Below are 25,909 nucleotides of genomic sequence, written 5' to 3'. Positions count from 1 at the left end.
GAGACTTTGAGTTTGTGACACCTGTGCAGCTGTCAGTCACTGCCTTTGGGGCAGATCCTTCAAATGTATGTTCATGTGACCAAAAGCCAGGTTTGCCAAAGCTAAACAAGGAATAGAGAGCACACCTGGGCAAACATGGTAGGAGGGCATGGTGGGACAGGGTCAGAGAGATCTCCTCAGTGCTGGCCCCAGTGGGTGCAGCTCCTGCCAGAAATCTGACAGCATCTGGACCTCTCTGGCTGTGATTTGTGATTGATCTGGCTCATGCTTTTTGTGGGAAAATCTGGTTCTAGACAAAAAATTTGTAAGTTTGCCTGGCAGACTGTTTTCAGAAGTGCTAAGCAATAGAAAAAGAGGCAACGGGCAGAAACTGATGCATGGGAAATTCCATACAAATATGAAGAAGAACTTCTTACTGTGCAGGTGACTGAGCACTGGAACAGATTGCCCAGAGAGATTGTGGAGTGTCCTTCACAAGAGATATTTGAAAACTGACTAGATGACATCTTGTGCAGTGTGCTCCGGGAGGAATCAGCTTCAGCAGGGAGGTTGGACCGGGTGACCCACTGTGGTGCCTTCCAACCTGACCCATTCTGTGACTGACACCCTCAGTAATGTGGCCTCTTTCTTTGAGAGGCACACAAAGAGACAAGAATGGGGAGAATGTGTTCTTCAAAATAAAAAGTGTCTAGTCTCCCTTGCCAAGGAGCCTAACAGTGATTTAGACCAACTCAGAGTTGACTTCTATCAGCCTCTGGCCAGTTATCTCAATCAAGTGAACGGTGAGATGTTCACTTGTGACAAAGGCAATACTAGCTAGCACTAACATCCTGTACATAATGTGCAGCCCTCATGATGCATGCCAGTCTTCCCAGCTCCATCTGGGAAGAGACTATGGAGAGCCTTGGGAGCAGGGCTCCCGAGTTAGCTGAACACTTCTGTGCATCCTGCTGGTTTTGCCAGGTGAAGAGATCCCAGCTGATTGCTTGAATAACATCATGTTGGGATGCAGGTATGGAAAGCTTAGGCTGCATTGGCACTGTTAAACAGCACTGGGAAATATTTCCAGGCACAGACCTGTAGCTGCCTGTATTATTAGGACAGTCCCTTGTACATCTCAGCTCAGGCTGTCTCACATAAGACTCTGATGTAGTTTGTGGACTGCTCACAGCAGGCACTTAATGTGGTGACTGTGCTTTTCTGGAGCAAAACTGGTTAACCAGGACAAATGACTGCCCACTGTACAGGCTGCCATCTGTGCTTACAAGATGTCCCACAAATTTAATTTGTGAGTTTTAACCCGACCCTCAGGTTCAAAATCAGAACCAAAAGGCTGTATCCCTGGATGCCAGAACTTTCAGACCCAGGATAATGAAGAACTGGAAGCTGTTCCTGAGCCACCCCCCTTGCAGATGATGCCATGACTAATGTGTGTTGCAGGGCACTGGTGGAGACCTCTGTGGGCCAGGATTTGTTTCCATTTTCCTCGTGGTGTGCAGGGAAGGAAAAGTCATTAGGTCATTAGCTCATTAGTGGTTGCTGGCTGGTGGCAGTGCTGCTTCCTTATGCACATGGGAGGATTTGATCCATTCTCAAGCCGAAAGGCTGAGGAGATCCACACCCCTAATCTGGTCCAGGGCTCCTGAGCTCTGTCCCCAGTGAGGACACTGCATGTGCAGGGGGCAGCTCTTGCTGCAGGCTGCACAGCAGCAATCCATCTCCAGCTGAAACAAAGGGATGCAAGTGACAAGTGATCAGGACCTGGCCTGGGTCACTGGTCAGCAAAGTTCTCGCTGTTTTATTGCTGTGAGAAGTCCATTTGGTCAGGTGTCTCCACGGCAGCCTTGCAGGAGGGCATGTTCTGAACTGGTGGCTGGCAGCCAGCGTGGCTGCTATTGGCTAAGGGACACTTGGCACAGAGCACTCATCCTTGCAGCTGCTGTGTGGAATCTCAGGAGACAGGGAGAGGTGGGGAGAGGCTGGCTCCTCCCCACATCCCACCTCTTCATTTAGGCTGTGCTAGAAAAAAATTGCCCCCCTATAAACAGCCTCAGAGATTTCAGAGGAAGAGAGCCATTTGAGACGGGGCAGCAAGAGCCCCCAAGATGAGGATAGCCATCCTCCTGAGCCTTCTGCTCCATGCTGCAGCTGCTTCTCACCAACTGTGAGTGATGCTGAACTCCTGTTTCAGTCTCTTTCATCAGTCTAGCTGGATGGACCACATCCCATGCCACCAGCTCTCATGCTTCCTGCTCTGTCAGTCACCCCAAGGAGTAGCTGAGGCATACACCTTGCTTCCCATGCCTTAGTTTGACTCCTGCAGGTCAATACAAGCTTTTTGGGGGTCTTTCAGGTCAGTCCTTAAGCCCAGAGATGTTTGCTCTGCAGTTGCAATGCAGATCAAAAGACTGTAAGGTTATGAACCCACCTCTTCTGAAGACAGCATGGGATGTTTTTGGAGAGTTCAGGAGATTACTGGAATAAGGGGTTTGAAAAAGATTAAAGGGCTATACTTAAGCTAATCAAGCAGAAACTATTTCTCAAGTTTCAGTGAAGCAACTGCTTTGCTGGGCTCACTGTTGCTTTTGAATGTCGAGGGAAGCCATGGCACATTGCTGCAGGATTCTGCAGTAGTGGGCCACAGCAGAGCAGCTCTTTTACACCTCTTGAGAGCTCAGACTGATACCACCTCTGCTGTCTCCCCCACCACAGACATTACCTGGTGGTGATCCCTGCAGCTCTCCGGTACCCATCCACCCAGGTTGCCTGCCTCCACATCACCTGCCATGAGGCAAAAATTCAAGTGAATCTGGCCTTGGAGCGCTCTGCAGGACGGGAGCTCTTAATGCAAGAAACCATCCAGAAGAAGAAGACTTTCCTGTGCACTAAGTTCTGGGTGAGCCACCCTAGGCAAAAGCCATCACTGATTTTCCTTTCAGGAAATTGCTTGTGTTACTCCCAACCAAGGGTGACATGGCTGGGGTCTACTTTGTCCTGGTGTGAGCCTTTCAGGAAGGGAATGGGTGGTGTCTAGGGATGCACAGCCCAACACAGCCTGTTGGTTAGCACTGAATTTCCTTTCTGAATCGAACTTTGAAATGAAGTTTACATTTGTTAAAATCTGCCAGAGTTCTGGATACCACCTGTGTCCCTCTCCTCCATTACAGACCAGAGGAAGCAGGTTTAGCTCATTCTGAAGGACTTGTGCAGGTTCACAGCTAAAGCTCGGGGAAATGGTGTCTTGCAGGACATACTGCAGTTTCTGTAGCACCTGAAGTCAGGCAGCAACTCAGCTCTTGGGAGCTACTGAAGACTAGTTGGATGGAAATGAATATTCTTGTTTTTCTAAACAGCATCTTAGAGGTTATTTATTGTTGGTGAGACCTTAGCAAAGGTCTGGGATAAAGCAGACATGTCTAAGCAATATCCCTTCTATTATACTGTATATTCTGTGCTGAGGCTGCTGGGGTCCTTGGCATCCAGAGTCTTTCTGGTTGTGTTTTCTACTTTGGATTTCTTGCTTGTAAGTGCTGGGTAGCTCTGAAAGCCTAGCATTTGAGGCTGCGCAACTGCTTGATCTCTCTCTTTTGAATATCTGCTAGCATCTCTCACCTTTCTGTCATCTGCCCATCTTCCTGAGGAAGTCTAAAGACCGAAAACTGTCAGGTGCTTGCTTGTCACCAGTGGGAAAAAGGAGAGATTCCATGGCATGCAGGGCCTCCTGCTGTTCATGCAGGACTGTGTGAGATCTGGATGTGATCTGGTTTCAGAGGTTGTTGCTGATTGCTCCCTCCTGGCACAGTGGGAGGGAACCAGTGAGTTGTTCCTCTTTACTGTCAGAAGATCACCTGGGGCCTGTGCGTTCTCCTCTCGCTGTCTGTGCAGGTTGCCCCTCCAGCTGATGGCACAGAGGAGGTTGCCACTGTAAAACTGACCATCACAGGAGATGGGGTCAATGTTGAGGAGCAGAAAAAGGTCCTGATCTGCAAGTCCAGGAATGGCACCATCATCCAAACAGACAAGCCCATCTATGAACCTGGGGAGACAGGTGAGATGCGAATGGGAGCAGCTGAGGGTCCCAGGCTCTTTGCTGGTTGCACCATGTGGAAAGACTGTGATGCCCTGCAATGCATGAACTGCCCTAGCAGAAGGCTTTGGGACCACATCTCTTGCTGAATGGTGTTTTCAGTGTTTGTAATGTCTGATTTGTGATGGCTGTGGAGGTGCAGGTGGCAGTAGATAATGATAACCATGTCCATGGTACCTTCCATGTGGGAATGTTTATGTCAGACATTACCACAAGTGTGTCTAGAATGGAGACAGGATCTGGGGAAGCACATGGAACAGGGGTCTGTAGGGAAAAACTGAGATCTGATAACATATTTCCTGATTTCCTTCTTCAGTGAAATTTCGCATTGTGACTCTGGATGAGGAATTCCGTGCACTCAACGATTCGGTAAGCGCGTCCTGGGGGCTGCAGGAGAGGCTGCCTTGTACCATGCATGGATCCTACCTCCCTTCCACCCTGCTCAGCTGCCAAAGCTCCAGCTTTTCCACATTCACCCCGGCAGGCTTTATGAGTATGCAGAGGGCAATAGGAGCTGCCAGGGAGATGGCAGAGGTGTGCATGTCTCTTGCCCATCTTGGTAGAATGGTCAGGCAGCTGCAAGAATGGGACATTGATTCCTGATGTGATGGTGTCACAGGGGGAGTGAGCAGATTGCAAATCAGGTTTTCCTTCTTGTGGGGAAGGGTGCTTTTAACCTGCACCCTACAAGATGGAATGTGGGAAGTGCTGCTTAGACATTTTTAGGACAAACTTTTTGATTGCAACAATGTGGAAATATGTCCAGAAAAGGAATTTTCATCATTGGAGTTGCTCAGAACTCAGCTGGAGAAGGCTTTGAGCAATCTGCTCAAGAAGACATGTTTTAGCAGGATGTTGGATTAGGTGGCTTCCAAAGGGTTATTCCAAATTATGTGATCCTATACATCTGTAACCCTCTTAAGACCACACCTGAACCAGAACTAGGTTTGTTTGGGTAGTGACTTCTGAGTTTTTCTGTCGGGAAGCCATTAGTAAGTACTGTGTGACCTCCAGATTAGTTTTTCCTTTCCTTTTATTCACACCTTACTGTAATGAACCGACCTGGTATTTCTCCTTTTTTTGTGGCATTTGTTTTACTTTGTATTGTTGCCAATGCTCTTACGTTTCCAAATCACTTTGCACATCCTTCAGAGAGGGTCCTGAGTCTGAAGTACCTTGTGTGTGGTGCTGGCATATGTTTCTCTCTTCTAATGTTTTTGCATTTTTTCCTCCCCAGATTTCCCTGTTTCTCCTGGTAAGTGATGCTGAAATCTCATGTTAGAGTAATGGTGATGGCAGTCGTTTCACCGTGCTGTACATATTCAGCTTCTGGAAGATTTTACAGACCTCTGAGTGGAATAGTAGATCTTCTTTTTTTTGTTGTTGTTGGATGTTAAATGTTTAAATGAACATACTCCTTTTACCTTCTTTTTTATGCACCTCTTTTAGGTTATGCTCCCAGGCACTTCAGTAGAAATCTGTTATTCTAGACTTGCAAGAGAATAAATAGAAAACTTAGATTCTTATGAAAGAAAGTTACAACTGCTAAGAATCTTTGCTTAAAATCAGCGTTTAAATAAGTGCAGAAGGAGGCTCAGATGCTGGGAGCAGAATCTGAGCATCATCATCTCTTCCAAATTTCCTGATCAGTCTATACCAAACCTCTTTTCTTTAGCTATAGAACCTGGTATTCCACAACACTGAAATCCTGAAGATCAGTTTCCTCTTTCTTGTGGGTGCAGGACCCTAAGAACAACCAGATAGAGCAGTGGCAGAAGGTGGTCCCTCAGGATGGCATTGCAGACCTGTCTTTCCAGCTGAGTGAGGAGCCCCAGCTGGGAACGTACGTCATCAACGTCACCAGCGCCAGCGCCTACGGCAGCTTCTCCGTCAAGGAGCGCGGTACGAGCACACAGGGCTTCGTCTGAGCTCCTGGCAGCACCCTGCACGCCTGGCCCAGGAAGCAGGGTGTTTATTCCGCCAAACCATCCCAGGAGCAAAAGTGGTAGAATCTGTCATAGAAAAGAGTCTGAGCTGAGGCTCAGGGGAGGAGATCGCTTTGGGGCCTTGGCTTAGAGTGTGGGAGGAGTGTTGTGCATGGCCCCAGACCTTTGGCACAGCTGATTCCTATGGATCTTGGAGTCAGATATAACAAGGCAATTTAGGATGGACTTTTCCAGAGAATATGAAGTCCAGTGAAGTTCACTTCACTTTCATTCCCTAATCAGCTATATTGGGAGGCTAGCCTTCTCTCATTGAAAATATCTGTCAGAAATACCAGGGTCATGGGTGTGTTTGGTTTTAGTTTGGGAAGGAGCAAATCATTCAGGGCCTACACACAAATCTGTTAAAGATACATGGAAAATCTTTCCCTTCTTACCACCTTCCTTCTCCATTTCCTGTCCCTTATGCCACCATTGTCTGCCTTTATGTTAATTCTTTGTGAAGGCTGTTCCTGGCCTGTGTTTCCTACAGTTCTCTGTTTTTCCCTTCCAGTGCTGCCAAAATTTGAAGTGATCTTTGAGGCCCCAAACCAGATTTATGCACTAGAGACAACCTTCCCGCTCCGGGTATGTGGCAGGTGAGGATCTGACTGGAGGGATGGCCCTGTGCTCATTTCTGGCCTGATGTGCACAAGCTGGATGGGAAACCATGAGGAGCTATAGGGCAAGTTTACTACACTTCAGTCACAGGAAGCCAGAACCTTCCACCGCAGCTGTTTGCACCCTGAGGCAACACAAAACATTCCTGTAGCTATCATTCTGATACTCTAATGCCTCTTTTCTAAAAACACTTCACAAATCTCCTCACACAAAACCTGGGGGAACAGCCTGCCCTTTGACAAGCAACTGTTTGTGGGACAGGACATGACAGACATGTGGGGTTCGTCTCCCTGAAGAATAAACTCATGGGAAATGATGGGAAGCTTTTCCAGATTATGCTCAAGTGGAAACTAGAGGGAGGAAAAAAGGAATTACCCCAGGTATAATCCAAGGACAATGCTACAGTTAGCCCCATGTAAAGGTAATTTTTTAATAGAAGACACTTTCTTAATCGCCCATGTTTCTGGCCATAAGAGGATGAATGGCTTCAGCCCATCCTGGGGTTATTGCAGGTGATGCTGATATATAGTTACAACACTCTAGTTACCCAAAATAATTTAGCTTGGTGCTAATTATATCATAAAGCCCTTGATCTCCCAGCACTGCACAGACCTGTCCTGGGCCTGCTGTATGGCTGCCACTCATGCTAGAGTGTGAGTATCTGGCAATGAGAGGTCTCTGGGGCTGTGCAAAGCAAGCTGTATGTTCTCCCACTGTGTGTGACTGTCTCTTCCTCTCCCTGCTCCCCCAAACAGATACACACGTGGGAAAAGCATCCAGGGGATGGTTCATGTGAGCCTGTGTCAGAAGATAGCCCCATTCCTGCCCAGTGCTTCCAAACCTGATCTCTGTTACAAATTCAGCAGCCAGGTGAGATGCTTAGGAAGGGCTGAGCTGTGTTCAGGGGCATTTGTGCTCAGCCTCAGGGTGAGACAAGGCTGCTGAGTCTTTTAGCTGAAATAACAGCAATATTAACACATTGTTTTGGCTGCTTGGCCACTGCTACTGGCGCTGCCTCTCAGCAGCTGTGCCTGATGATTGTGACTGGGCTCGTCGTGTGCCTGCTCCACATCCTGGGCTGCAATGCCAAAAGGAAAAGCACCCCGAGAGCAGGGGTTCCGTGCCAGTCCTCCTCTGCCTCTCCCATAACTTCTAATGCAGGTGCACCTCTCAGAGCTTGTTTCTCCTCCCTGTACCTTCAGACAGATGAGGCAGGCTGCTTCTCCACAAACGTGAGCCTGTCCCCCTTCAGCCGAGACTTCCGCTACTATCGGGACAGCATAGCTGCAGAGGCCTCGCTGGTGGAGGATGCCACAGGTAACTCTGGGATTTCTGCTGCTTGGGAGGAGGCGGGTGAGGATGAGCTAATCTGACCAAAAGCACTGGAGACTTTCAGGCTAGCAAGAGATCTGAGTCTTCTGAGTCCATTGGGGCCTGCTGTGTAATCTCACAGATAGAGACAGAGACAGCAGCTCTTGATGGCGTGACACACTCACTCTGAGTGTGGTGTCAGGTGCTGAGGCTCTCTAAAAGCTAGGAGTTAAATGGGAGAAAGACCAGATCCCCAGAATCTTGGGCAGATCACCAGTGGGATGTGAAATGTGTGTGCAGCTGAACATGTCCATCCCTATTACCAGTGGGTCACTCTGCAGGGAAATTGCTGAGGAGTGCTTGGCTTTCTCGCTCCCTCTCTCATGTTTCTGTCTTGCTGCTTTCATTCAGAGATACAGGTCAATGCTTCCCACAAATTACTTATCTCCCGGATTGGCGGAATGGCCTTGTTTGATGATGTGAATTCTTACTACCACCCTGGACAGGTGTACAAAGGAAAGGTAATTCCGAGTTTCAGTTCTTTGAAGGGGAAAGCGTGAGCAATTTTTCACAGTAACCTTTACTTACTGTCTTTTCTGACCCCATCTCTAGCCAGGGACTTGGGAGAGCACAAATGACTCCCAGAAACAAAACTCTGGAATTGTCTATTGTCAGAATAACACCCAAGACTGCCATTTACCAAATAACCCATGAAGGGGAGCAGTTACAGGCTTTAATATGGGGGGGGGGGGGGGGGCAAACCCAAACATCTGGAATTTCAGCAGCCAGGAAGTCTTCTGCTGTGAAGGAGTGGAGAGCACTGAAGGTTGGACCAGATGACCCACTGTGATCCCTTTCAACTTTACCCATTCTGTGATTCTGTGAATGAACATGGTAGTGCAAGTGGTAATATGACAGGAGCAGTGGCAGTGTTGATACAATTATTAGTGACTGAAAGAGTGATCTTGCTGTCTTTGGAAACACTGCTCCTGACTTGGGGAAACCAGAGATTCTGTCTGCTAATTAGATTCTTCTGCACTTCTCTTGCTCCCCATGTTATTCTCAGATTAAAGTAATGGATTACCAAGGCAAAGCACTGAAGAACAAAGAAGTTCTCCTTGTAGTAAACTGTGCTGAGCAGCAATTTAGGCAGAAGTACATCACTGGGGACTCTGGAACAGCTTCATTTAGCCTGGATACCTCTGCCTGGAACAGGACCTTGGCCTCCCTGGAGGTAAGTGAGGAAGGGTGGTCTTGTGGCAGGGCTACGTGTGCATGTCAGAGCTGTTTACTCTCCCACAAACATCTTCCTTGCTCCTTCCCAAGGGAGAGTAACTCAAACCTGAAACACCTCAGCATGTTCTAGATCTTGGCTCTCCCTCTTGAGAGCTTATTCTCCAGGTGCTGGTTGCTTTCCTCATGAGCCCTCCACAGAGAGACCTGTCATTGGCATTGCTCAGATTGTCTAACAAAGGTGATTTGCAGCTGAATTGTTTAACTAGAGAAACTAACTGGTTTGTTGTTTTGTCTCACCAGGCAAGTGTCCTGCATCAAGATTCAGACAGAGAGCCTGGGACAGCTGACTTGAGTTACCAGCGAGCCTCTTATTTCATACACCCATTCTACAGCACCAGCAGGAGCTTCCTCTCTATCATCCGTGTGCCAGAGACAATGCCCTGTGATAAAACACAGTCTGTCCAGGTGGACTTCAAAATTTATGAGGAAGACCTGGAACATGGGCCCAAGCGTGTCATTTTCTCCTACTTTGTGAGTTTCTGAGGAAGCACTAGTGGGTGACAGCTGAAGGCCCAAGATCAGCATCTCTTAGAGGTTCAAGCCTGATATTTCAAAGTCTTGGCTCAGGCCAGGACAGGGAGTTCCTCCAGTCATCATGGAACTGGTTTTGATCCTGGTACTGCAGAAACAAATAGCAACAAAGGCAGAGCCTTTCTTTTAGACTCTGCAGAGGTGCAGGGCAGGTATTGGCCTTACCTGTCCTGCCACCATGTCATCTCTGAGCTCTCCTTACTAGCTGAGAGCAAATAAAGCTAATATTCCTCCCCCAGCCCCCATTTAATATCCCAATTTAATTTCAGGATTTCTTAGTGATCTCAAACACTATGTGACTATGTGACCATCCCTTTCTGTGTTCTTCTCTAGGTCACAGGGAAAAGAGGGATAGTCCATGCAGGTCAGCAGACTGTTTGGGTTGGGCTGCCAAGAAGTAAGTGCACTCCCCAGTGTCATGACATAGCAAGCACTCAGGGGTCTGTGGCATCCCCTCTTATCTGGACAAATGGTGTAAGTCTCCCTGCAATGCAGGGGGGTGGCTCACCACTTGTGTGCTGTGTCAGAGACCTGTGCCTTTCCAGATTTCATGTTCCCTTTGCCCTCCTGCTTTGTACCAAGAGAATATTCAGCATTTCCCAGCTCATAGGCTCAGTCTCTGTTGTCTTCAAGTCTCCTTTTGCTGCTGCTCCTGCGAGCAGCACAAAACTGCAGTCTTACTCTCCATGGCAACAGTGTCTCCAAATAATCTGGATGATTAGGATGCCACATTTTATAATTTTGATGGCTGTTGACCCACTGTTGCCTGTTTCTCCAGCTCTTGTTTTTTGATTCCTGAATTATAAGTATTCTGGGATAAGGTCATCTCTTGTTGCTGATGGGATGGGAGATGTTGGGTGAGAGGAGGCTTTGAAAGACATCTGAGAATCTCATTCTTTGTGGAGCCAAGCTTGAACTCCAAAGTACTGTTTCGTGTCCCCAAGGCAATAAATAGAAAAGTCTTTTGCTGGTCTTGAATACCAGATCCAGAGATGTGCTGATTGTTTCATAAGTCTCCAGAAATCTCTTTGGTCTTGAAAGACTTCAGTAAAGGAGGAAATGGTTTAAACACATGCAGAATGGCAAAGATGATCAGACTCAGTTTTCATTATCAATCTTCTCTCTTCTCCATCTAGTGCTGGAAGGCTCCTTCTCCATCCCTCTTACATTCAGCTTGACCTATGCCCCAGCTCCAAGACTTGTTGTTTATGTCATCTTCCCTAATGGAAAAATCATTGCTGATTCTGCCATATTCAGTGTCTCCACGTGTTTCAGAAACAAGGTAGGGTTTGTGTCTGAGGTTGTGACTAAATGTGTGAGCAGGGACGTGTCTGCTGCCATGAAAGGAGAGCTGTGTTGCTGTGTGTGGCTGACACTGTGTGTGATGCTGTCACAGGAACTGCAGTTTGTGGCTGGTGAGGTGTGCTGTGATGTTTGGAGAAAGCGTGTGCTCAGCATTGTGGGGGCTGCTGCAGTGTTTGGGAAAGGCAGAGAGTTGCTGTCTGTCTCCATGGGCAACTGCAGCCTGGCAGGATCATAGATAATCCAGCCCAGCACAGATAATTTGTGTGGTTCTCAGGAGAGCTCAGGGCTGCTCTGCTGCTGCAGCAATTAGAATTGCTCATATGTAGTATTGGGATGGCATCTGAAAGTGTGTGATGGAAGAAATGGATTTTACTGGCCACCCAGAAAGGGCTGAGTGCATCTGGTCATTGTGACATCCTTGGCAATCTGCTTTCTTGGCTGTGTCTTTCTCTCCAAAGGTGAATTTCTGAGAGGGCATTACCCCTGCTGCATAGCTCCACAGCTCCACAGCTGCTTGTCTGCCATAGAAAGTCAGAATCAATCAAGAACAGGAGGAGTTTCAGGAAACTAAAGCCATTCCCACAAAGAGTCTGGAGATAAGGACTAGGCTTATTTTTGATCTGGGGTCCCAGAAGAAGGGGCTTCATAAGACAGCTGTGAGGTGTGTCACCATGGTTGGCTGGTTTGCTGGGTAAAGAAGAGAGAGCTGTGCTCTGACACAGGAATGTCTCCATGTGCACGCTGATGGCTCCCCCTCTGGCATGTTTCCTGTTAGAACCTCAGTGTTGTCTTTTTAAAATACCTCCTGGGGGTGCCTGGGAGGTTCCTTGGCTGTCTATCCAAGGCAGGTCCTTGGAAACTCTCTTCATGTAGGTCCCTTCCCTGCTTGGGAAGTGGTGGGTGGCCACCCTTAGAAATGTCACTCAGGCACTGCCTGCATTCTTCCCGTCCAGGTGGAGCTGAGCTTCTCCGCGCCAGAGACTCTTCCTGGCTCACAGGTTGGCCTCCGCCTGCAGGCAGCTCCTGGCTCCACGTGTGCACTCTGGGCTGTGGATCCAAGCGCCTTTTGGATGAAGCCAGGAAAAGAACTGAGCAGCCACACGGTGAGGGAGCCTGCCCTGACGTTTTCCCTTCCCTCCTGACGCCATGTGGGAGGGAGGCCACTGCACCTGTGCAGAATTTAACTCCAGGAAACTGAAAGCACAGTCTGGAGGGATCAGCAGTGCTCCCAGTGTGGATGGGTAGGGATTAGGGATTAAGGAAGATGTTGAGCGTCACTCGGTGGTAAAACAGCTTCTGTGCTGGCACTCTCAGAGGAGGGCCCAGGAAGAGTGACAGTGATCCTGGGCTTTCTGGCACATGTTCATGTACAGTAGCCAGAAGCAACTCAAACAGGCCTTGGATGTGGGAGAGGAAGGGAATGCCAGGTTTAATTTGCACTGATTTTTTTCCCCTTGCTTTCTCAGATCTATGGGCTGTTCCCATCTGTTTATACTGCCAGGTATCCTCGCCAAGTGTCTGAAGATGATCGCTCATGTGGGCTCCCAAATTCCGATGAGCCTGATGTGTTTACAGCATTCAGGGTAAAAATGGTTGATTTGGTGGGTTGAGATAATTCATGAACTGAGGGAAATGTGGGCCCTGACTTTACCAATATCCAAGGGATGCTGCTGCAGACAGGACAGTGAACAGGTGCAGTTTAAGGCCTTGTTATTTGAATAGGTGATTTGAAATGTATATGGAAAAATCATTGTGTGGTTGCCACACTTGGGTTGTGTGACTCAGGATGCCAAGGATTATTCATTACTTTAATTGGATTTCACACAATTTGTTTAATCTTCATAGCATGAGCAATTGCACCCTGCAGGCAGAGAAGGCATGGTACTCAAATGACCATATGTTTGAAAGGAATAAATTTGGCTGACTCAGGCCAGATAAATTACCTTAGAAGAGCTTGTTTGCCCATTGCGGGGGATCTGAATTATTCCTTCTTAAAATGAAGCAAGAGAATACAGAGACAGCCAAGCTCCACTGTGTGAGGGGACAGGAAGGCACAAGGGCAGAGGGCAGAGAAGAGAGGACAATCTTCTAAAGATTAATTTTTTCCTACAGGAAATGGGGTTGAAAATTATGTCCAACACCAATATCAAGAAACCCAGAGTATGCCCGACCACTCCATTGACAACTATGCTGCGGGGAAGAGGAATATCTATTTCCAGGCCCATGTTGACATTTGCCCAGCCCCATAAACTGTATAACAGTAAGCATTTGACAGCTTTTTCTTCTTACATGGGAGGCTTAGTCTTTCATGTGAAAGCAGTCCTGGATTTGAGCCAAGAGGCAGGACTTGCTGTAAGTGCAAATGGAGGAGGAAGAGGGTTTCCTGTCCCTAAACCCATTGTGCTAATGTGAGCGCTGTTAGTGGGATGTCTGATCCAAGGTTTTATCTCTGGAGTGAAGGAAATATTGCCTGTCCCATGGTGCCTCCACGTGCAAGTAAACCCTAAAGCACCTCTGACATTTGAAATGAGGCAAGGGATTTTAAAATTTGGGACAGTACATTCTGTTCTGTTGCCATGTTTCCCAAGAGCTGGCTGCAATTGCTGCAGCCTGAGCTGTGCTGGAGCTCCTCTGCTCTTAACCAGGACCTGAGGACCCTGTGGTGACTATAGGTCTTTGTTGTTTCCAACAGAGCATCTGACATCAACCTACCAGCCCACTATGTTTCCGCCGTTTTCTGCAGCTGAGAAGAAAGCACACAAACATTTTCACCAAACCTGGCTGTGGGATTTGTATTCTGTGGGGTGAGTAAACTGAGCAGTGGGGGTTTAGCCTGGGTCATTTTGTGTGGCTGGGAGAGGCAGCAGATGCAGCTGTGTTTAGATCAGAGGCAGCTGTGCAAGACACTTAAGGACATACATCATGGGGCTCATACCTGTAGGCTGCTCATTGCTAGAGTTGGTGTATTCATTAAATGCATTTTCCTCTACTAGGAGTGCTGGTCATCCATGAGAGGTGGCTGGCATAGGAAGATAGAAAAGCATGAGGTGCAGCAAACCAGCTTAGTTTACTGCCAATACTCTGCTTTTGGTAGTCCTGTGGGCTTGCATTTCCCAAAATGTGCTCACAGATGTATCCTGGTATCCAGGGGGAGCTGATGTCCATAGAAGTCTTTCATAAGACTGAAAATTGTGTCCTGTGAGAAAGGCTCAGTGTGTACACAGGGTCTGCTGAGAGAGCTTTTGGAGATTTTTCATCTGAGACTTGAAGATTTTCTTGTGTGTCCTCTGAAGACTGAAATCCCGAGTATATGTCTTATCAACATCTGCCCTCTCCCACCTCCACTGTCCTGACAGATACATCTACCTCTTCACCGCTAGTAGCAGATATTTCCTCTAGACTTGTTCACCAACCTGGTCCTAGCCACCAAAAGTTTCTGTGTTGTATGTGTTGCCTTCCTGTACATGCACAGTGAAATAAGCTGAATAATACCAGTACCTTTAGCTGTATCTGCTTTGTGTGTTGGCTGTAGTGGCAGCTGCAGAACAGTCTGCTCCTCTCAAATGTGATGTGTGCACAGGACAAGTCTCTGCTCTGCCCTCATACTGGGCTTTAAGCTGTCAGTGTCTCACAGGACAGAAAATGGCTGGATCAACCTTATCTGCTAAGCCCTACTGCTGCTAGTCCTGTTGCTCTGTTGGTTTCTGGTTTCTGGTTCTCCATTTCTAGGCCAGAAAAATAAGACTGTGGACATCTGTGAGTCATTTTTAGACGTGCAAAGGGCAAGTGCTGCCTGTAAATGACGGCATCTTGCAGTCTATTGGCCCTATTGACCCAAGTGTTCTGTCAGTAGAAGCGCCTGAGATGGCGTCCCCACTTGTAAAAGGACTTGTTACCCTGCAAGGGCTGCAACTTCAGTAGGGGTTGGACTGAGAGGATGGGGTGCTCTGCAGAGAAGAACACAGAGCAGGTCACCTGGCATGGCATCATTCAATTAAATGCTTCTGTTGATGTCCACTTCTCCCCAGCCCCAGTGGGAACAAGAGCATCGCTGTCACGGTGCCTGACGCCATCACAGAATGGAAAGCAGGAATGTTCTGCACAGGATGGAATGGCTTTGGGTTTGCTCCAGCCTCCCGGCTGATTGTTTCCAAGCCCTTTCTTGTGGAGCTGCCACTGCCATCTTCTGTGGTCCAGGGTGAGACCTTCAACTTGAAGGCCACAGTCTCCAACAACCTGCAGCAATGCATGAGGGTAGGTGAGCCCTGATAGCCTCTGCAAGGAAGGCAGGACATGGCTGACACCTGTGGCCTGTGATCATAGACTCATAGGGGAAGGGACTTTAAAGATCATCCAGTTCCACATCCCCTTTGAGAAATCATGGTAGTTCAGTGATGTTCCCTCTGACTGGAAAAACATTACCCCCACTTTTAAAAAGAGAAATAAGGAAGCATCCTTGATATGATTGAGAGTTGGGTCTGTGCAAGCCCCATGGAGTTCAGCAAGGCCAAGTGCAAGGTCCTACACCTGGGCCGGGGCAATCCCAAGCACAAACACAGACACACTTGTTGCCCTTGATAACCCTGGCCAGATTGCCAGGACTTCAGCTTTCCCAACCTGATCCCTGGCTAGTCAAACAATCTGTGTGTATTCCTCTCAGGCTGTGCCCTGCTTCTACCCTCTGTGGGCTTCCTTTTTGTGTTCTTGATTGTTATTTATTGCCACTTGCCATCCCTTCTGCCCCTTCAGATCCAAGTGACCCTGGAGGAGTCTGCACGCTTCCAGCTGAAGCCATGCAAAGGCTGTGCCTACAGCAGCTGTTTGTGTGCTGGGGAAGCCAAGACCTTTCAGTGGAGTGTCACAGCTGAGCAGCTGGGTGAGAAGCACAGGGAGGTGGGGTGCTGAAATTGGGAAGGGATGGGACCAAGGTGGGGGTGTTTTGTAAGAGCTGACGTAGAGTGAGGAGCTTTTTGCTCTGCTACCCAGAGTACTTATTTGCACTTATCCTATGGTCACGGATACTCACAAGGCTGTGTTAGGAGGTACAAAAAACATATAGGACTCTGATCAATTTTTTTGTTGTCAGCAGGTGATGTCTATTGTATTAACAGGAAGTCTTTCCTCAGAAAGTGTCTTATGCACCTAAATGTGTGTTATTTTCAGGGCTTGTGAACATCACCCTCAGCACAGAGGCTGTGGCCTCCAAAGAGCTCTGTGGTGAGGAGATACCATTTGTCCCAAAGCAAGGACAGAAAGACACGATCACCAAGCTCATTCAAGTCCGGGTCAGTCAAGCTGCTCTGTTACCTAAGCCACAAAGTAGGCTTTGTGCAATTCCCAGATTTTGTGGATGTTAATTTTGGGAGTTACAATTCAAAATGCTATTCAAAATGTGCAATTATCATCTCAGGGCCTGAGCTGGGCTCAGCTGTGAGGGCTGATGGATGTAGAAGGTAAAGGGATGTCCTCCACTTCATACCATGGGAAACTTTAAACACTCTTTCATGTCCTTGTCTCCTGAGTTCTCTGCTGAATCTTATGGCACCATTTTCACAGATATTCAGAATTTAGGATATTAGGATATTCTGAAAATGCATGCTGGTTTCTGATCTGAAGTGAAAACGGCTGAAAGTAGTTTGTATTTTTGTGTGATAATGATGATACTCCAGCTGACTGTCCACCCAGAACCAGGATTCTGAACATACCTTCTTCTAATCCACTTGTAATCCCGTTTCTCTCCTGGGTGCTCATTAAAATGCTACTTTTATGTGCTCCAACAGCCAGAGGGAGTGCTGGTAGAAAAGACTCACAGCTCCATCCTGTGTCCCGAAAAAGGTAGATGGATTGCTTTCTTCTTTCGCCCTGTTCATCCCCCTCTTCCTGTCCAACCACCTTCTGGGTATTCAACCCAGAATAGTTCAACAGGTGGAAACTTGTTGAACAATTTCCTCTGTCCACATGATGAAGCTCCAGAAGCGTACTCTAATTGTGGTGCCAGCTAGTGCTTTCTCCGAGGCAGGGACGTGGTGAGGTCTGCTCTTTAACCATCAACATCCCTGGCACTAATATGACAGCTTGAGCCCTTTCTCACCTGTGGAAATAAAACCACACTACTGAACATGGCGAGGCTGGAGGTCATGGCTTAGGATTGCTGTTCCTGTTTTGAGTTTTATGGTGTATGATGGGGCATCAGCTGATTTTGAGAGCATGAGGAGCATTGAGGAGACAAACCTGCAACTGAAATCTTAAATGAGATGGAGTAATTTCTGTAGAGAAAAATAGGTGACTTTGACCCCTGAGGTTTTCCAGGAGAAAATCCTCTCAACCTCTTTATAAAGAGGGGTGTTAGGACAGCACAGTTACCATGAGGTGGATGGAGGAAATTAAGGGTGGAATGGGACACAGATTTTGGAAGTGATTTACAGCCTCTGTGACAGAAAAATGGGAAGTTATCACAAGACAGCCTTGAACAGTTTCTGGGGTTTTGAAGGCTTTTTTTCATCAGAATCTGTTTCTTTTTGTTCTCCCCACACCTTGCTGGACTGGTGTCAGGGAATCCAGCAGAGGAGTCTGTGTCCCTGGTGCTGCCTCTAAATGTGGTTGAAGGTTCAGTCAGAGCCACCGTCTCAGTCACTGGTAAGGAGTTAAGCTATGGTGGTACCCTTGCAAATCCCATATCTCTGAGTTTAGCCCAAGGAAAGCCCAAATTTCCCCACATACCACTTCTGAGGTTTCCAAGGCTCCACTGCCACGTTCTTCTCATGTGTATGGCTGTGTTTCCTGATCACTGACAACCTAAAACACGCAACAAGGGAGAGAGTGTTGGGTTGATGAGCTTCCCTGCCAGGATGGAATGTGTACAGCTCATATGAGGGGCACAGTGGAATTGATAAGGTGGCTGGACAGAGGAGTCCCCACACTGCTGTGCTGGGCCTGCCTTGCTTGGTGCACTGCTGGGAATGGTCACAGGTAGGAGGAGGAGGTGGATCTTACTGCCTAGGAGGTGATGAAGGTGCTTATGTTTTGTCTCAGGGGACCTCATGGGGTTGGCACTGCAGAACCTGGACCACCTGGTGCAGCTGCCCCACGGCTGTGGGGAGCAGAACATGGTGCTGTTTGCCCCTGTTGTCTATGTGCTGCAGTACCTGGAGAAGACGAGGCAGCTGAGCCCTGAGATCAAGGCCAGGGCAGCAGGATTCCTGCGCAATGGTGAGTGCAACAGAGCCACCCTGCCCCTCTGCCTTCCCCTGTGTCCAACAGTCCCAGGTTCCCACTCCCCTTCCACCTGGAGCACTCAACCATCCCATTCCTGCACAGCAATTTCATTGCAAATACCACTGTGAGCACTTATGTCCCATCCTGCTTCCCAGGGTACCAGATACAGCTGCAGTATCAGCACCCTGATGGCTCCTACAGTGAATTTGGTACCAAGGATGAGTATGGTAATACTTGGTAAGCCCTGGGCTCTCTCCCTGCTGTCTACCTGCTCTCTGACAGCCAGGAGGTGGGCAGCTTCCTGCTTCCAGCATGAAGCCCTTGCTGTCCTATTGGATCCAAAGTGTTCTAGAAGCTTTGTGGACTAGGGCACCACAAAGGGGATGAACTGATCTTGAACCAGCACATTAGAAATAGCACAATAGGTAAAGAGAGATCCACCAATTTCAAACTCCCACTTTTCCCCCCCAATTTCTGCTTAGATTCTTTCTTTCCATTCATTCTTCCTGCTCTTTCATGCTCTCCACCTCTCTTTGATTCTCTCTTCCTTCTTTCATGCCTTTTTTTTCTGTTCTCCTCAATCAGGCTGACTGCATTTGTGGTTAAATGCTTTGTCCAAGCCAAGCCATACATTTACCTGGACAACAGGATTATCCAGGCTGCTCTCAGCTGGCTGGAATTCCACCAGCTTCCCAGTGGTTGCTTCAAAAATGTGGGACAACTTTTCCACACATTCATGAAGGTAGGAGCCAGTGTACCTTGAAGGACAGCACCAAGCAGCTCTTGCCATGTGTGCTGGTAATTGTTTAAATTCACTTGCCTGTGTTGTAGTGCTTTCTTGAGGGGGAGCAAGCTAGGGACAGATGAGACCTCTCCTTAAAATCTTCAGTATTTGCCTATTAATTTTCCTGGCTTTTTGGATGTCTATGCTTTTTTTAGGGAGGTGTAGATGGGGAAGTCCCTTTGGCTGCCTACATCACTGCTGCATACTTGGAGGCAGGAGTAACACCAGAGGTAAATCCTGGGATTCTTTGCCGTGCTCTTGTCTTAACATCTGAATCTTAAAGAGCTTAGTGGTAACACTGGGGCAAGCATCAGAGCACCTTGGAGGGACTTGTGGGCAAAGAAATTGAGTGGGTGAGGAGGATTTTACAGCTTCTCAGGAAAAACTCTCCCTTTGAGGATGACATCCCTGGCAGGGAGAAGGTGAGGTTAAACTGGACTTCATGGCTAGCTACCGTGTTGGCCATTTCCCAGGAATGAGTTATTAATTCCCACTCCTTCCATGCCCTTGCTGTTCCTACCCAGCTGAAGGCTGATCATGAGGTGGGTGGAGCTGCTCCCACAGTCAAGTAAATAGACATAATGTAATTCCTAATAGGGTTTAGCTTCACAAATAAAGCAGAAGTCTGGGAAGGGAGTGCTGTAGGGCAGCTGTAACTGCATGGTTAAGTAAAGACAATAAGAGGGAGCTCTTACAAGTGCTAAGGATTGTAGCTAGTCACTAGGCTGTGGCACAGGCAAATAAAAAACCAATTAACTTGATGGAGAAACACAATTGAGAAATGAAGCTCTCTAGAAGTCAGAAAAGTAAATGACAAAGCAATGCTTTTTAGTGGAACAGAAAGCAGTGGGCTTAGGCAAAAAAAGGGAAGACAGATGGAAATTATTCTTCTTTCTGGCAATAGATGTCCTTCAGGTCACCCCTTTTTCACCATCAGTACAATTATTCACTGTGAAGGTGAATTAAACACAGTCACTCTGCTCAGCAGGCTGTGTGTACTCGTTAACAGTTGTGTGATTTTGCTGTTGTTGTGTTTGGCCTGGGAAAGTAAGACACGGTGGTGTTATTCCCTCAGGAAAGGTGCTCATTTCAGTGGGAGAGCACTGCTGAAGCCCAAAACCAGCTCAGGGGGGAGGTCTGTCGAGCATCTTCCACCAAGGGCTGAAGATGCTGCTGCTGATAGAGTGCAGGCCCGGGCATACAGTCACCGCAGTGAATGAATGGGGTGCTTTCTGTGCTGGCACAGGAATGCGTGCATGCTCCTGCTCGTGTCCCAGGGGTTTGTGTGTGACCAGCAGCCTGTCCCTCTCCCCTGCAGAGCTCGGTGGTGCGCAGGGCTCTGGGCTGCATCGCTCCTGCCCTGCCCAAGGCTGCCAGCACTTACACCCAGGCCCTGCTGGCCTACACCTTTGCCCTGGCTAAGGACTCCCAGCGCACACAAGAGCTCCTCAACGTGCTTGACCAAAAGGCAATCAGAGCAGGTACGGGGACCTCGGAGTCAGGGGAACGCCAGAGAAGGGACAGGTGACATTTCTGAGCCCTTGGTAAGGTGCAGATGGGGGGAGCACGGCCTCACCCTCCAGGCCTTTCACCAAGAAGAGCTTTTAGACATACACTGAATGAGCTCATGGCGTGTGCTGCCAACACTGTGGTGTGGGTGCTGATTTCCTTCAGATCTCTTGCCCTTTTCTAAAGTGGAGGTTGGGGTTTGAGAGACTTGGGCATTCTTGTGCAGGACTGCAAAATGCCAGAGAGGAGAGCAAGGTGCCCCATGTCTTGTTAGTCCCTGACCCTCAGGGCTGGCCAGTGGACAGCTGGCCAGTACCAGGTTGTCAGTGGACCTAGCAAACAAGGCAATACAGAATTTGGACAACTGGGAGGTAATCCATATGCAGATTATTGCCATATTAGTTTTTGCATGTCACCTTGGTGTGGGATATGGAGTTTTTGGTATTGCAAAATACATTGATTTTCAGCTGCCCTGGTGATGTGATGACCCAGCCTAAAGGTGTTTACCCAGTGGTCTCTGCAGACACAAGCCACTGTGTCTAGGAGGCCAGGCCACAGGAGTTGTTCCCTCATATCCCTCAGGAGTCCCTCTGCTACCTTTCTTTCCCAGATGGGCAGATCCACTGGAGTCAGACCTCATCCAAGCCCAGAACCGATACCAGCACTTGGTCACAGCCAGTGCCCGTGGATGTGGAGCTGACAGCCTACGTCCTCCTGGCCCTGCTCTCCAAGCCAAATGTCACAGAGTCCAACCTCACCATGGCCTCTGGCATCGTGGCCTGGCTCACCAGGCAGCAGAATGCCTATGGAGGCTTTGCCTCAACACAGGTAACTCATGGCCAAGGAAGGGGATGTTTCTTGAGAAAGAACTTCTGCAAGATATGTACACAATGTATGGAAGTGTAAATGCTTTGGGCAAAGGAGTCCTTGGATATGAAGGTCCTCAGGATGCTGATTTCAAGTGTCCCTGGATGTCAGAGATGCAAATGTAATTGTGTTTTCCTTTTCAGGACACAGTGGTGGCCTTGCAGGCATTGGCCAAGTATGCAGCACTGACACACAGCAGACAGGGGGATGCAGAGGTGAGGGTGAGGTCCCGTGGAGGCTTTGGGAAGAAGTTCCTGGTCTCCTACCAGAACCGGCTGCTGGTGCAGGAGGCGGCACTGACAGAGGTCCCGGGCAAGTTCTTGGTGCAGGCCCATGGCAGCTGCTGTGTCTTTACTCGGGTAGGTTCCCACAGACCCCGCTGTGGCCACCCTCATCCCCTCATCTTGTCAAAACCAAAACCCTGCTACACCTCTGTGGAAGGAAATGTGCATTGACTGTGCCTTAACCCCAGCCTGGTGCCAATGCAATAAACCTGTGTGTGAGAGGAAACAGAACCTGCCCAACTATGAGGACCATGATGCTTCCATGGCTCTCAAGAGTACCGGAAGATGAAAATGCTTTATAGTGATCCCACTGCTGTGTGTCTCACGTGCACAGTCTCAACTGAAAGTTTGAGAAGGAGCCCGTGGAAGGTTTCCAATCTGAGTGACCTTTATTTTGGGTACTGGGATGAGTGTGCTTACTGCATGTCATTTATCTATTCACTGTCTGGGGTCCAGTCTCAAGGAGCCGAGTAGCCAGTGGAAAAAAAAAGGTGTCATAGATGATATAAAGCTAATTATCAATGTTTTAGTCTGTCTTTTTGTCTCTCCCTGCAGCTGGTGCTGAGGTACAACACACCCTCCCCACAAGACTCCACATCCTTTGCCTTGCAAGTGAAAACTGAGCCTGTCAATTGCACCAAGGACAATACACGCTCCGTTACTGTCCATGTCAATGTCAGGTGACTTTAAACATCGCATCCCAGTTGGGAAGGAAAGCTGGGCATGGCTGGAGAGCTGAGGGATGCTTCTTGGCTGCAGTGGAGGCACCAGGCGATTTCAGCAGGAGGGAGGATGCAGAGCCTTGGCTCTTGCTGAGAGAGGTGTGCAGTATCAGCTCAGACTGGGGATGCTCAGGGCAGTTGCAGCCCCATCCTCTGCACCCTGTGAGAGGGAGCAGTGACTGCCTGTTCCCAGCCCTGGCTGGGCTGCCTGGCTCAGGGCACTGCACACAGGGTCTGCTGGTAAAGGGAAGGGAAAGCTGGGAGACGTTCTCTTTTTAATGTTCTACCCCAGAGACTCTCTTTTCCATCTTCTCCCCCAGATACAATGGGAAGAAATCCACTTCCAACATGGTGATTCTGGAGGTGTCCCTACCGACTGGATTTGCCCTGGCCCCAGGATCTGGGATGTCTGTAAGATGTGTGGAATCAGGATGGGGATGTGGTGTCAGTGGGACCATCCATGCCCACGGAGAGGGGAAGGCTGTATGGGAAGGTTGTATAGGAAGGTGTTGCCTGTCTCTTCCTTGAGCAATCCTACCATCCCTTCTTCTCTGCCACACAATGAACTTGAACACATACTGTTGGCTGTTTCTGTGAGTCTTGAGCATGGTGATACTTCTGACCCAATCAGTTTAGCATTCTCCTGTCAGCTAAGTGCCCTAGGCTCTTGTCCTTGGGGTTTGCAGGAGCTGAGTGGCCCTGCAGGGAGATCAGCCTGAAGAGAAAAGAGTCCAAAATACATTTGGAAGGGAGTGAATGAGAATCTGCCAACTCAGATAAACCTTGTTGGGGTGTCTCACACTTTCCTTTCAAAAGATGAAACTGAATTGCTTTCTGCTCTCTCCTGTCCTAGCTGCAGCATGGACACTCTGTGAGAAGAACTGAGAAAACACAAGGAGGTGTTGCCATCTACTTGGACAAGGTAATGTCTGTGCTGCTAGAGAACCTGAAGAAGTGCAGGGCAATGCCAGAATCTTTGGGAGAATCCAGGACTGGGGCTAGCAGATCAGTATACTCAAGATTCATCTTGAAGTCCAATGTTTGAGTCTACAGAGTTGTTATTGTTAGTTAGTAGGATCAAATTCAGGTGAGGAATAAAAAGAACAGCTCATAAGTGAACTGTAATTTATTTTCTTCCCCAGCTGAGCCATATCTCTGACACATATGTCCTGCATCTGGAGCAGGAGATTGAGGTGACCAACCTGAAGCCAGGCCATGTCCGGGTCTATGACTACTACAGCCCAGGTCAGTGTGCAACCATGGGGTGCCAGGGCTGCCTGGGTGTCTGCACCTGGCTCTGTGCAAGGATAACTTAGGTCTCTCCTCTTCTGTTGCAGAGGAGCAGGCCCTGGCTGACTACAATGTCTTCTGTATCTGAGGTAGGTGCAAATCCCCACCTCAGCCCCCTGTACAGACCTTCCTGTGCACCCCATCCACTTCTCTGTGTCCTGCTGGAGCCCTGTGTATCTCTGATTCAGCATGTTCCCTTCATCCAGGACTATATCTGAAACTCCCTAAGCAGAATTTATGGTACTAGTTTCAGCTTATTATATTTGGGTGTGGAGAGTTTCTCTTACTGGGGAGGGGCTGAAGTGACACAAAGATAGTGGATCAAACAGAAAACCCCTTTCCTTTAGAGTCCTTAGTGAGAGTCTGTGCTCCCTAGCTGTTACATCCCAAATTAATAATCTGGGTCATATTATTTGCCCTCTGGGTTACTCTCTCTTCTGCTCTCATTTCTCCAGGGATTTGGACTGCTTCCCCACTGTCCACTGCTTCAGCTCCCAGGGATCCCACTAATGCAAGATGCCTCAGGACAGTGGGGCTTCTGCATTATTGCTCCTGGTATAATGAGACACCTGGAAAGTCACATCTCAGGCTTGGGATTTTGGTGCTGGGACACATCTCAGGCTGGATTTCAGGACTAACTCCAGCCTAAGCTAAGCTGCTCATCCTGACAGCCATTACCTTGTGCATTTTTTGGCATGTCTGATTAACTCTGATTGTTTTAATCCAGGGATTTTCTTGCTTGCAAAAAGAATGAAAATAAAATACAAATCACAAATCTGGCTACTGTGGTGTGTGTTTGGACTTTGTGACAGCCTTTACCTGGGAAGAGTGAGCAAACTCTGTATCTCAGCTGTGTCACTGGCATTAATTTCCTCCAGCACTGGATTCTCCTCCAGCAGTGTTATGCAGTCATCAGTATGGGGTGAGGACTCCCAGTCTTGCATGGAGACTGATCCCACTGGGCATCATCTCCTGCACACAGATGTAGCTGAGCCATAAGGTCTTGGCTGCTGGTGCACTTTATGTGGATGTAAATCTACCCTGCTGTGTATGAAAAAAATAGAAAGCAGAAAGGGAGTGATTTTAGTTTCTACACCTCCTGTGGAGCTGGATCCTGCACAGGACAAGTCAAACATGAGTTGTCAGGAAGGGGTGGTGCCCTGGGGCTGACGCCCCTGCTAATGAGTGAGGAAAGTGAGCAGGGTCTTTGCCCCATTACAAGGAGCTGGACAGGCAATTCAACAGGCAAAGAGTAAATGAAAATTCAACATCTATTGCTGCTTTTTAAAATCAAACCTCACTATTTAAGTGCTGGTGATCACAGATCTTTGAGGTTGACAGAGACAATTCTCCGTATAAACAGGTGAATCTCCACAGAACACCCCTAGAGCTGGCTCTAGGAGTGTGATAGCTAAGTGCAAAGGCAGGCTTAAGAGTGGAAGGCCTGGAAGACAGGTGAGGGTTGAGGGTCAGGATTTGGTTACAGCCCTGAAAGCTCTCCCTACCGTGCAGCAAGGCTGGGATTTGTGGTGCTTTAATGGGAGGGACTTGGAGAGCGTGTTTAAATTTTAACTATGATGCTCCAGAGTAATCCTGAAGATTCAGCAACTCCTGTCTGTGAGACAAAGACATGAGCATTGCAAGTTTGTTTGTTTGAGAGTGAACACACTGACGAGATGTGCCAGCAAGGCAGGTTGCTGACAGCCTGCTCCGTGCTTCATGTGCAGTTTAACAGGGCTAGAATGAAAGCAGCAGCAGCTGGATGGTAGCAATACCTTGTGCAGCACCAGAAGTGGCCGAGCTGATGTTGCACCTTTGTTTAAACAGGTGCTTTTCCTCCTCTCTTTATTCAATTTCCTCAGTAGTCCATGAGCAATGCAGATCTCAACTCCGCAGAACAGAATTTTTATTTACTTTCTTTGAAGCTTTTTAAAAACACTTTGCAAACATTTCTGCTTTCTTTGCAAATGTCTTCTCTCTCCCTTGCCTTTACCACTGGCAAACTCTGTCCTTGCTGATACCAAAGAGCAGAACTGGAGCCAGCCAGGCCTACAGCTGTTACTAGTATTTGGAGAGTGCACTGCCTAGATCTTGGAGTCTTGCAG

At 48.2% G+C, this 25,909-nt stretch overlaps 1 protein-coding gene across 1 annotated transcript; it reads left to right on the top strand.

Moving 5' to 3' along the window:
• Positions 1-2,845: 2,845 nt before the first annotated feature.
• On the top strand, positions 2,846-24,336 carry LOC131096814 (alpha-2-macroglobulin-like protein 1). The gene is made up of 35 exons (XM_058045437.1): positions 2,846-2,896; positions 3,886-4,048; positions 4,404-4,456; positions 5,325-5,342; positions 5,830-5,989; positions 6,584-6,668; positions 7,446-7,560; positions 7,893-8,007; positions 8,413-8,522; positions 9,068-9,235; positions 9,538-9,768; positions 10,162-10,225; positions 10,965-11,110; positions 12,087-12,236; positions 12,600-12,716; positions 13,246-13,393; positions 13,826-13,937; positions 15,162-15,387; positions 15,883-16,009; positions 16,297-16,418; positions 16,914-16,968; positions 17,686-17,769; positions 18,166-18,342; positions 18,504-18,585; positions 18,934-19,090; positions 19,288-19,362; positions 20,451-20,613; positions 21,252-21,469; positions 21,652-21,867; positions 22,348-22,472; positions 22,835-22,925; positions 23,368-23,436; positions 23,657-23,759; positions 23,852-23,893; positions 24,260-24,336. Exons 1-34 carry the CDS (start codon positions 2,846-2,848, stop codon positions 23,890-23,892), a joined length of 4,137 nt encoding a protein of 1,378 aa, XP_057901420.1. The 3' UTR covers position 23,893; positions 24,260-24,336.
• The last annotated feature ends 1,573 nt before the right edge of the window (positions 24,337-25,909 follow it).

This window comes from Melospiza georgiana, chromosome 2 (assembly GCF_028018845.1).
Source record: "Melospiza georgiana isolate bMelGeo1 chromosome 2, bMelGeo1.pri, whole genome shotgun sequence".
In the NCBI taxonomy this organism is placed as follows: Eukaryota; Metazoa; Chordata; class Aves; order Passeriformes; family Passerellidae; genus Melospiza; species Melospiza georgiana.
This window is presented reverse-complemented; position numbering and strand designations above follow the sequence as displayed.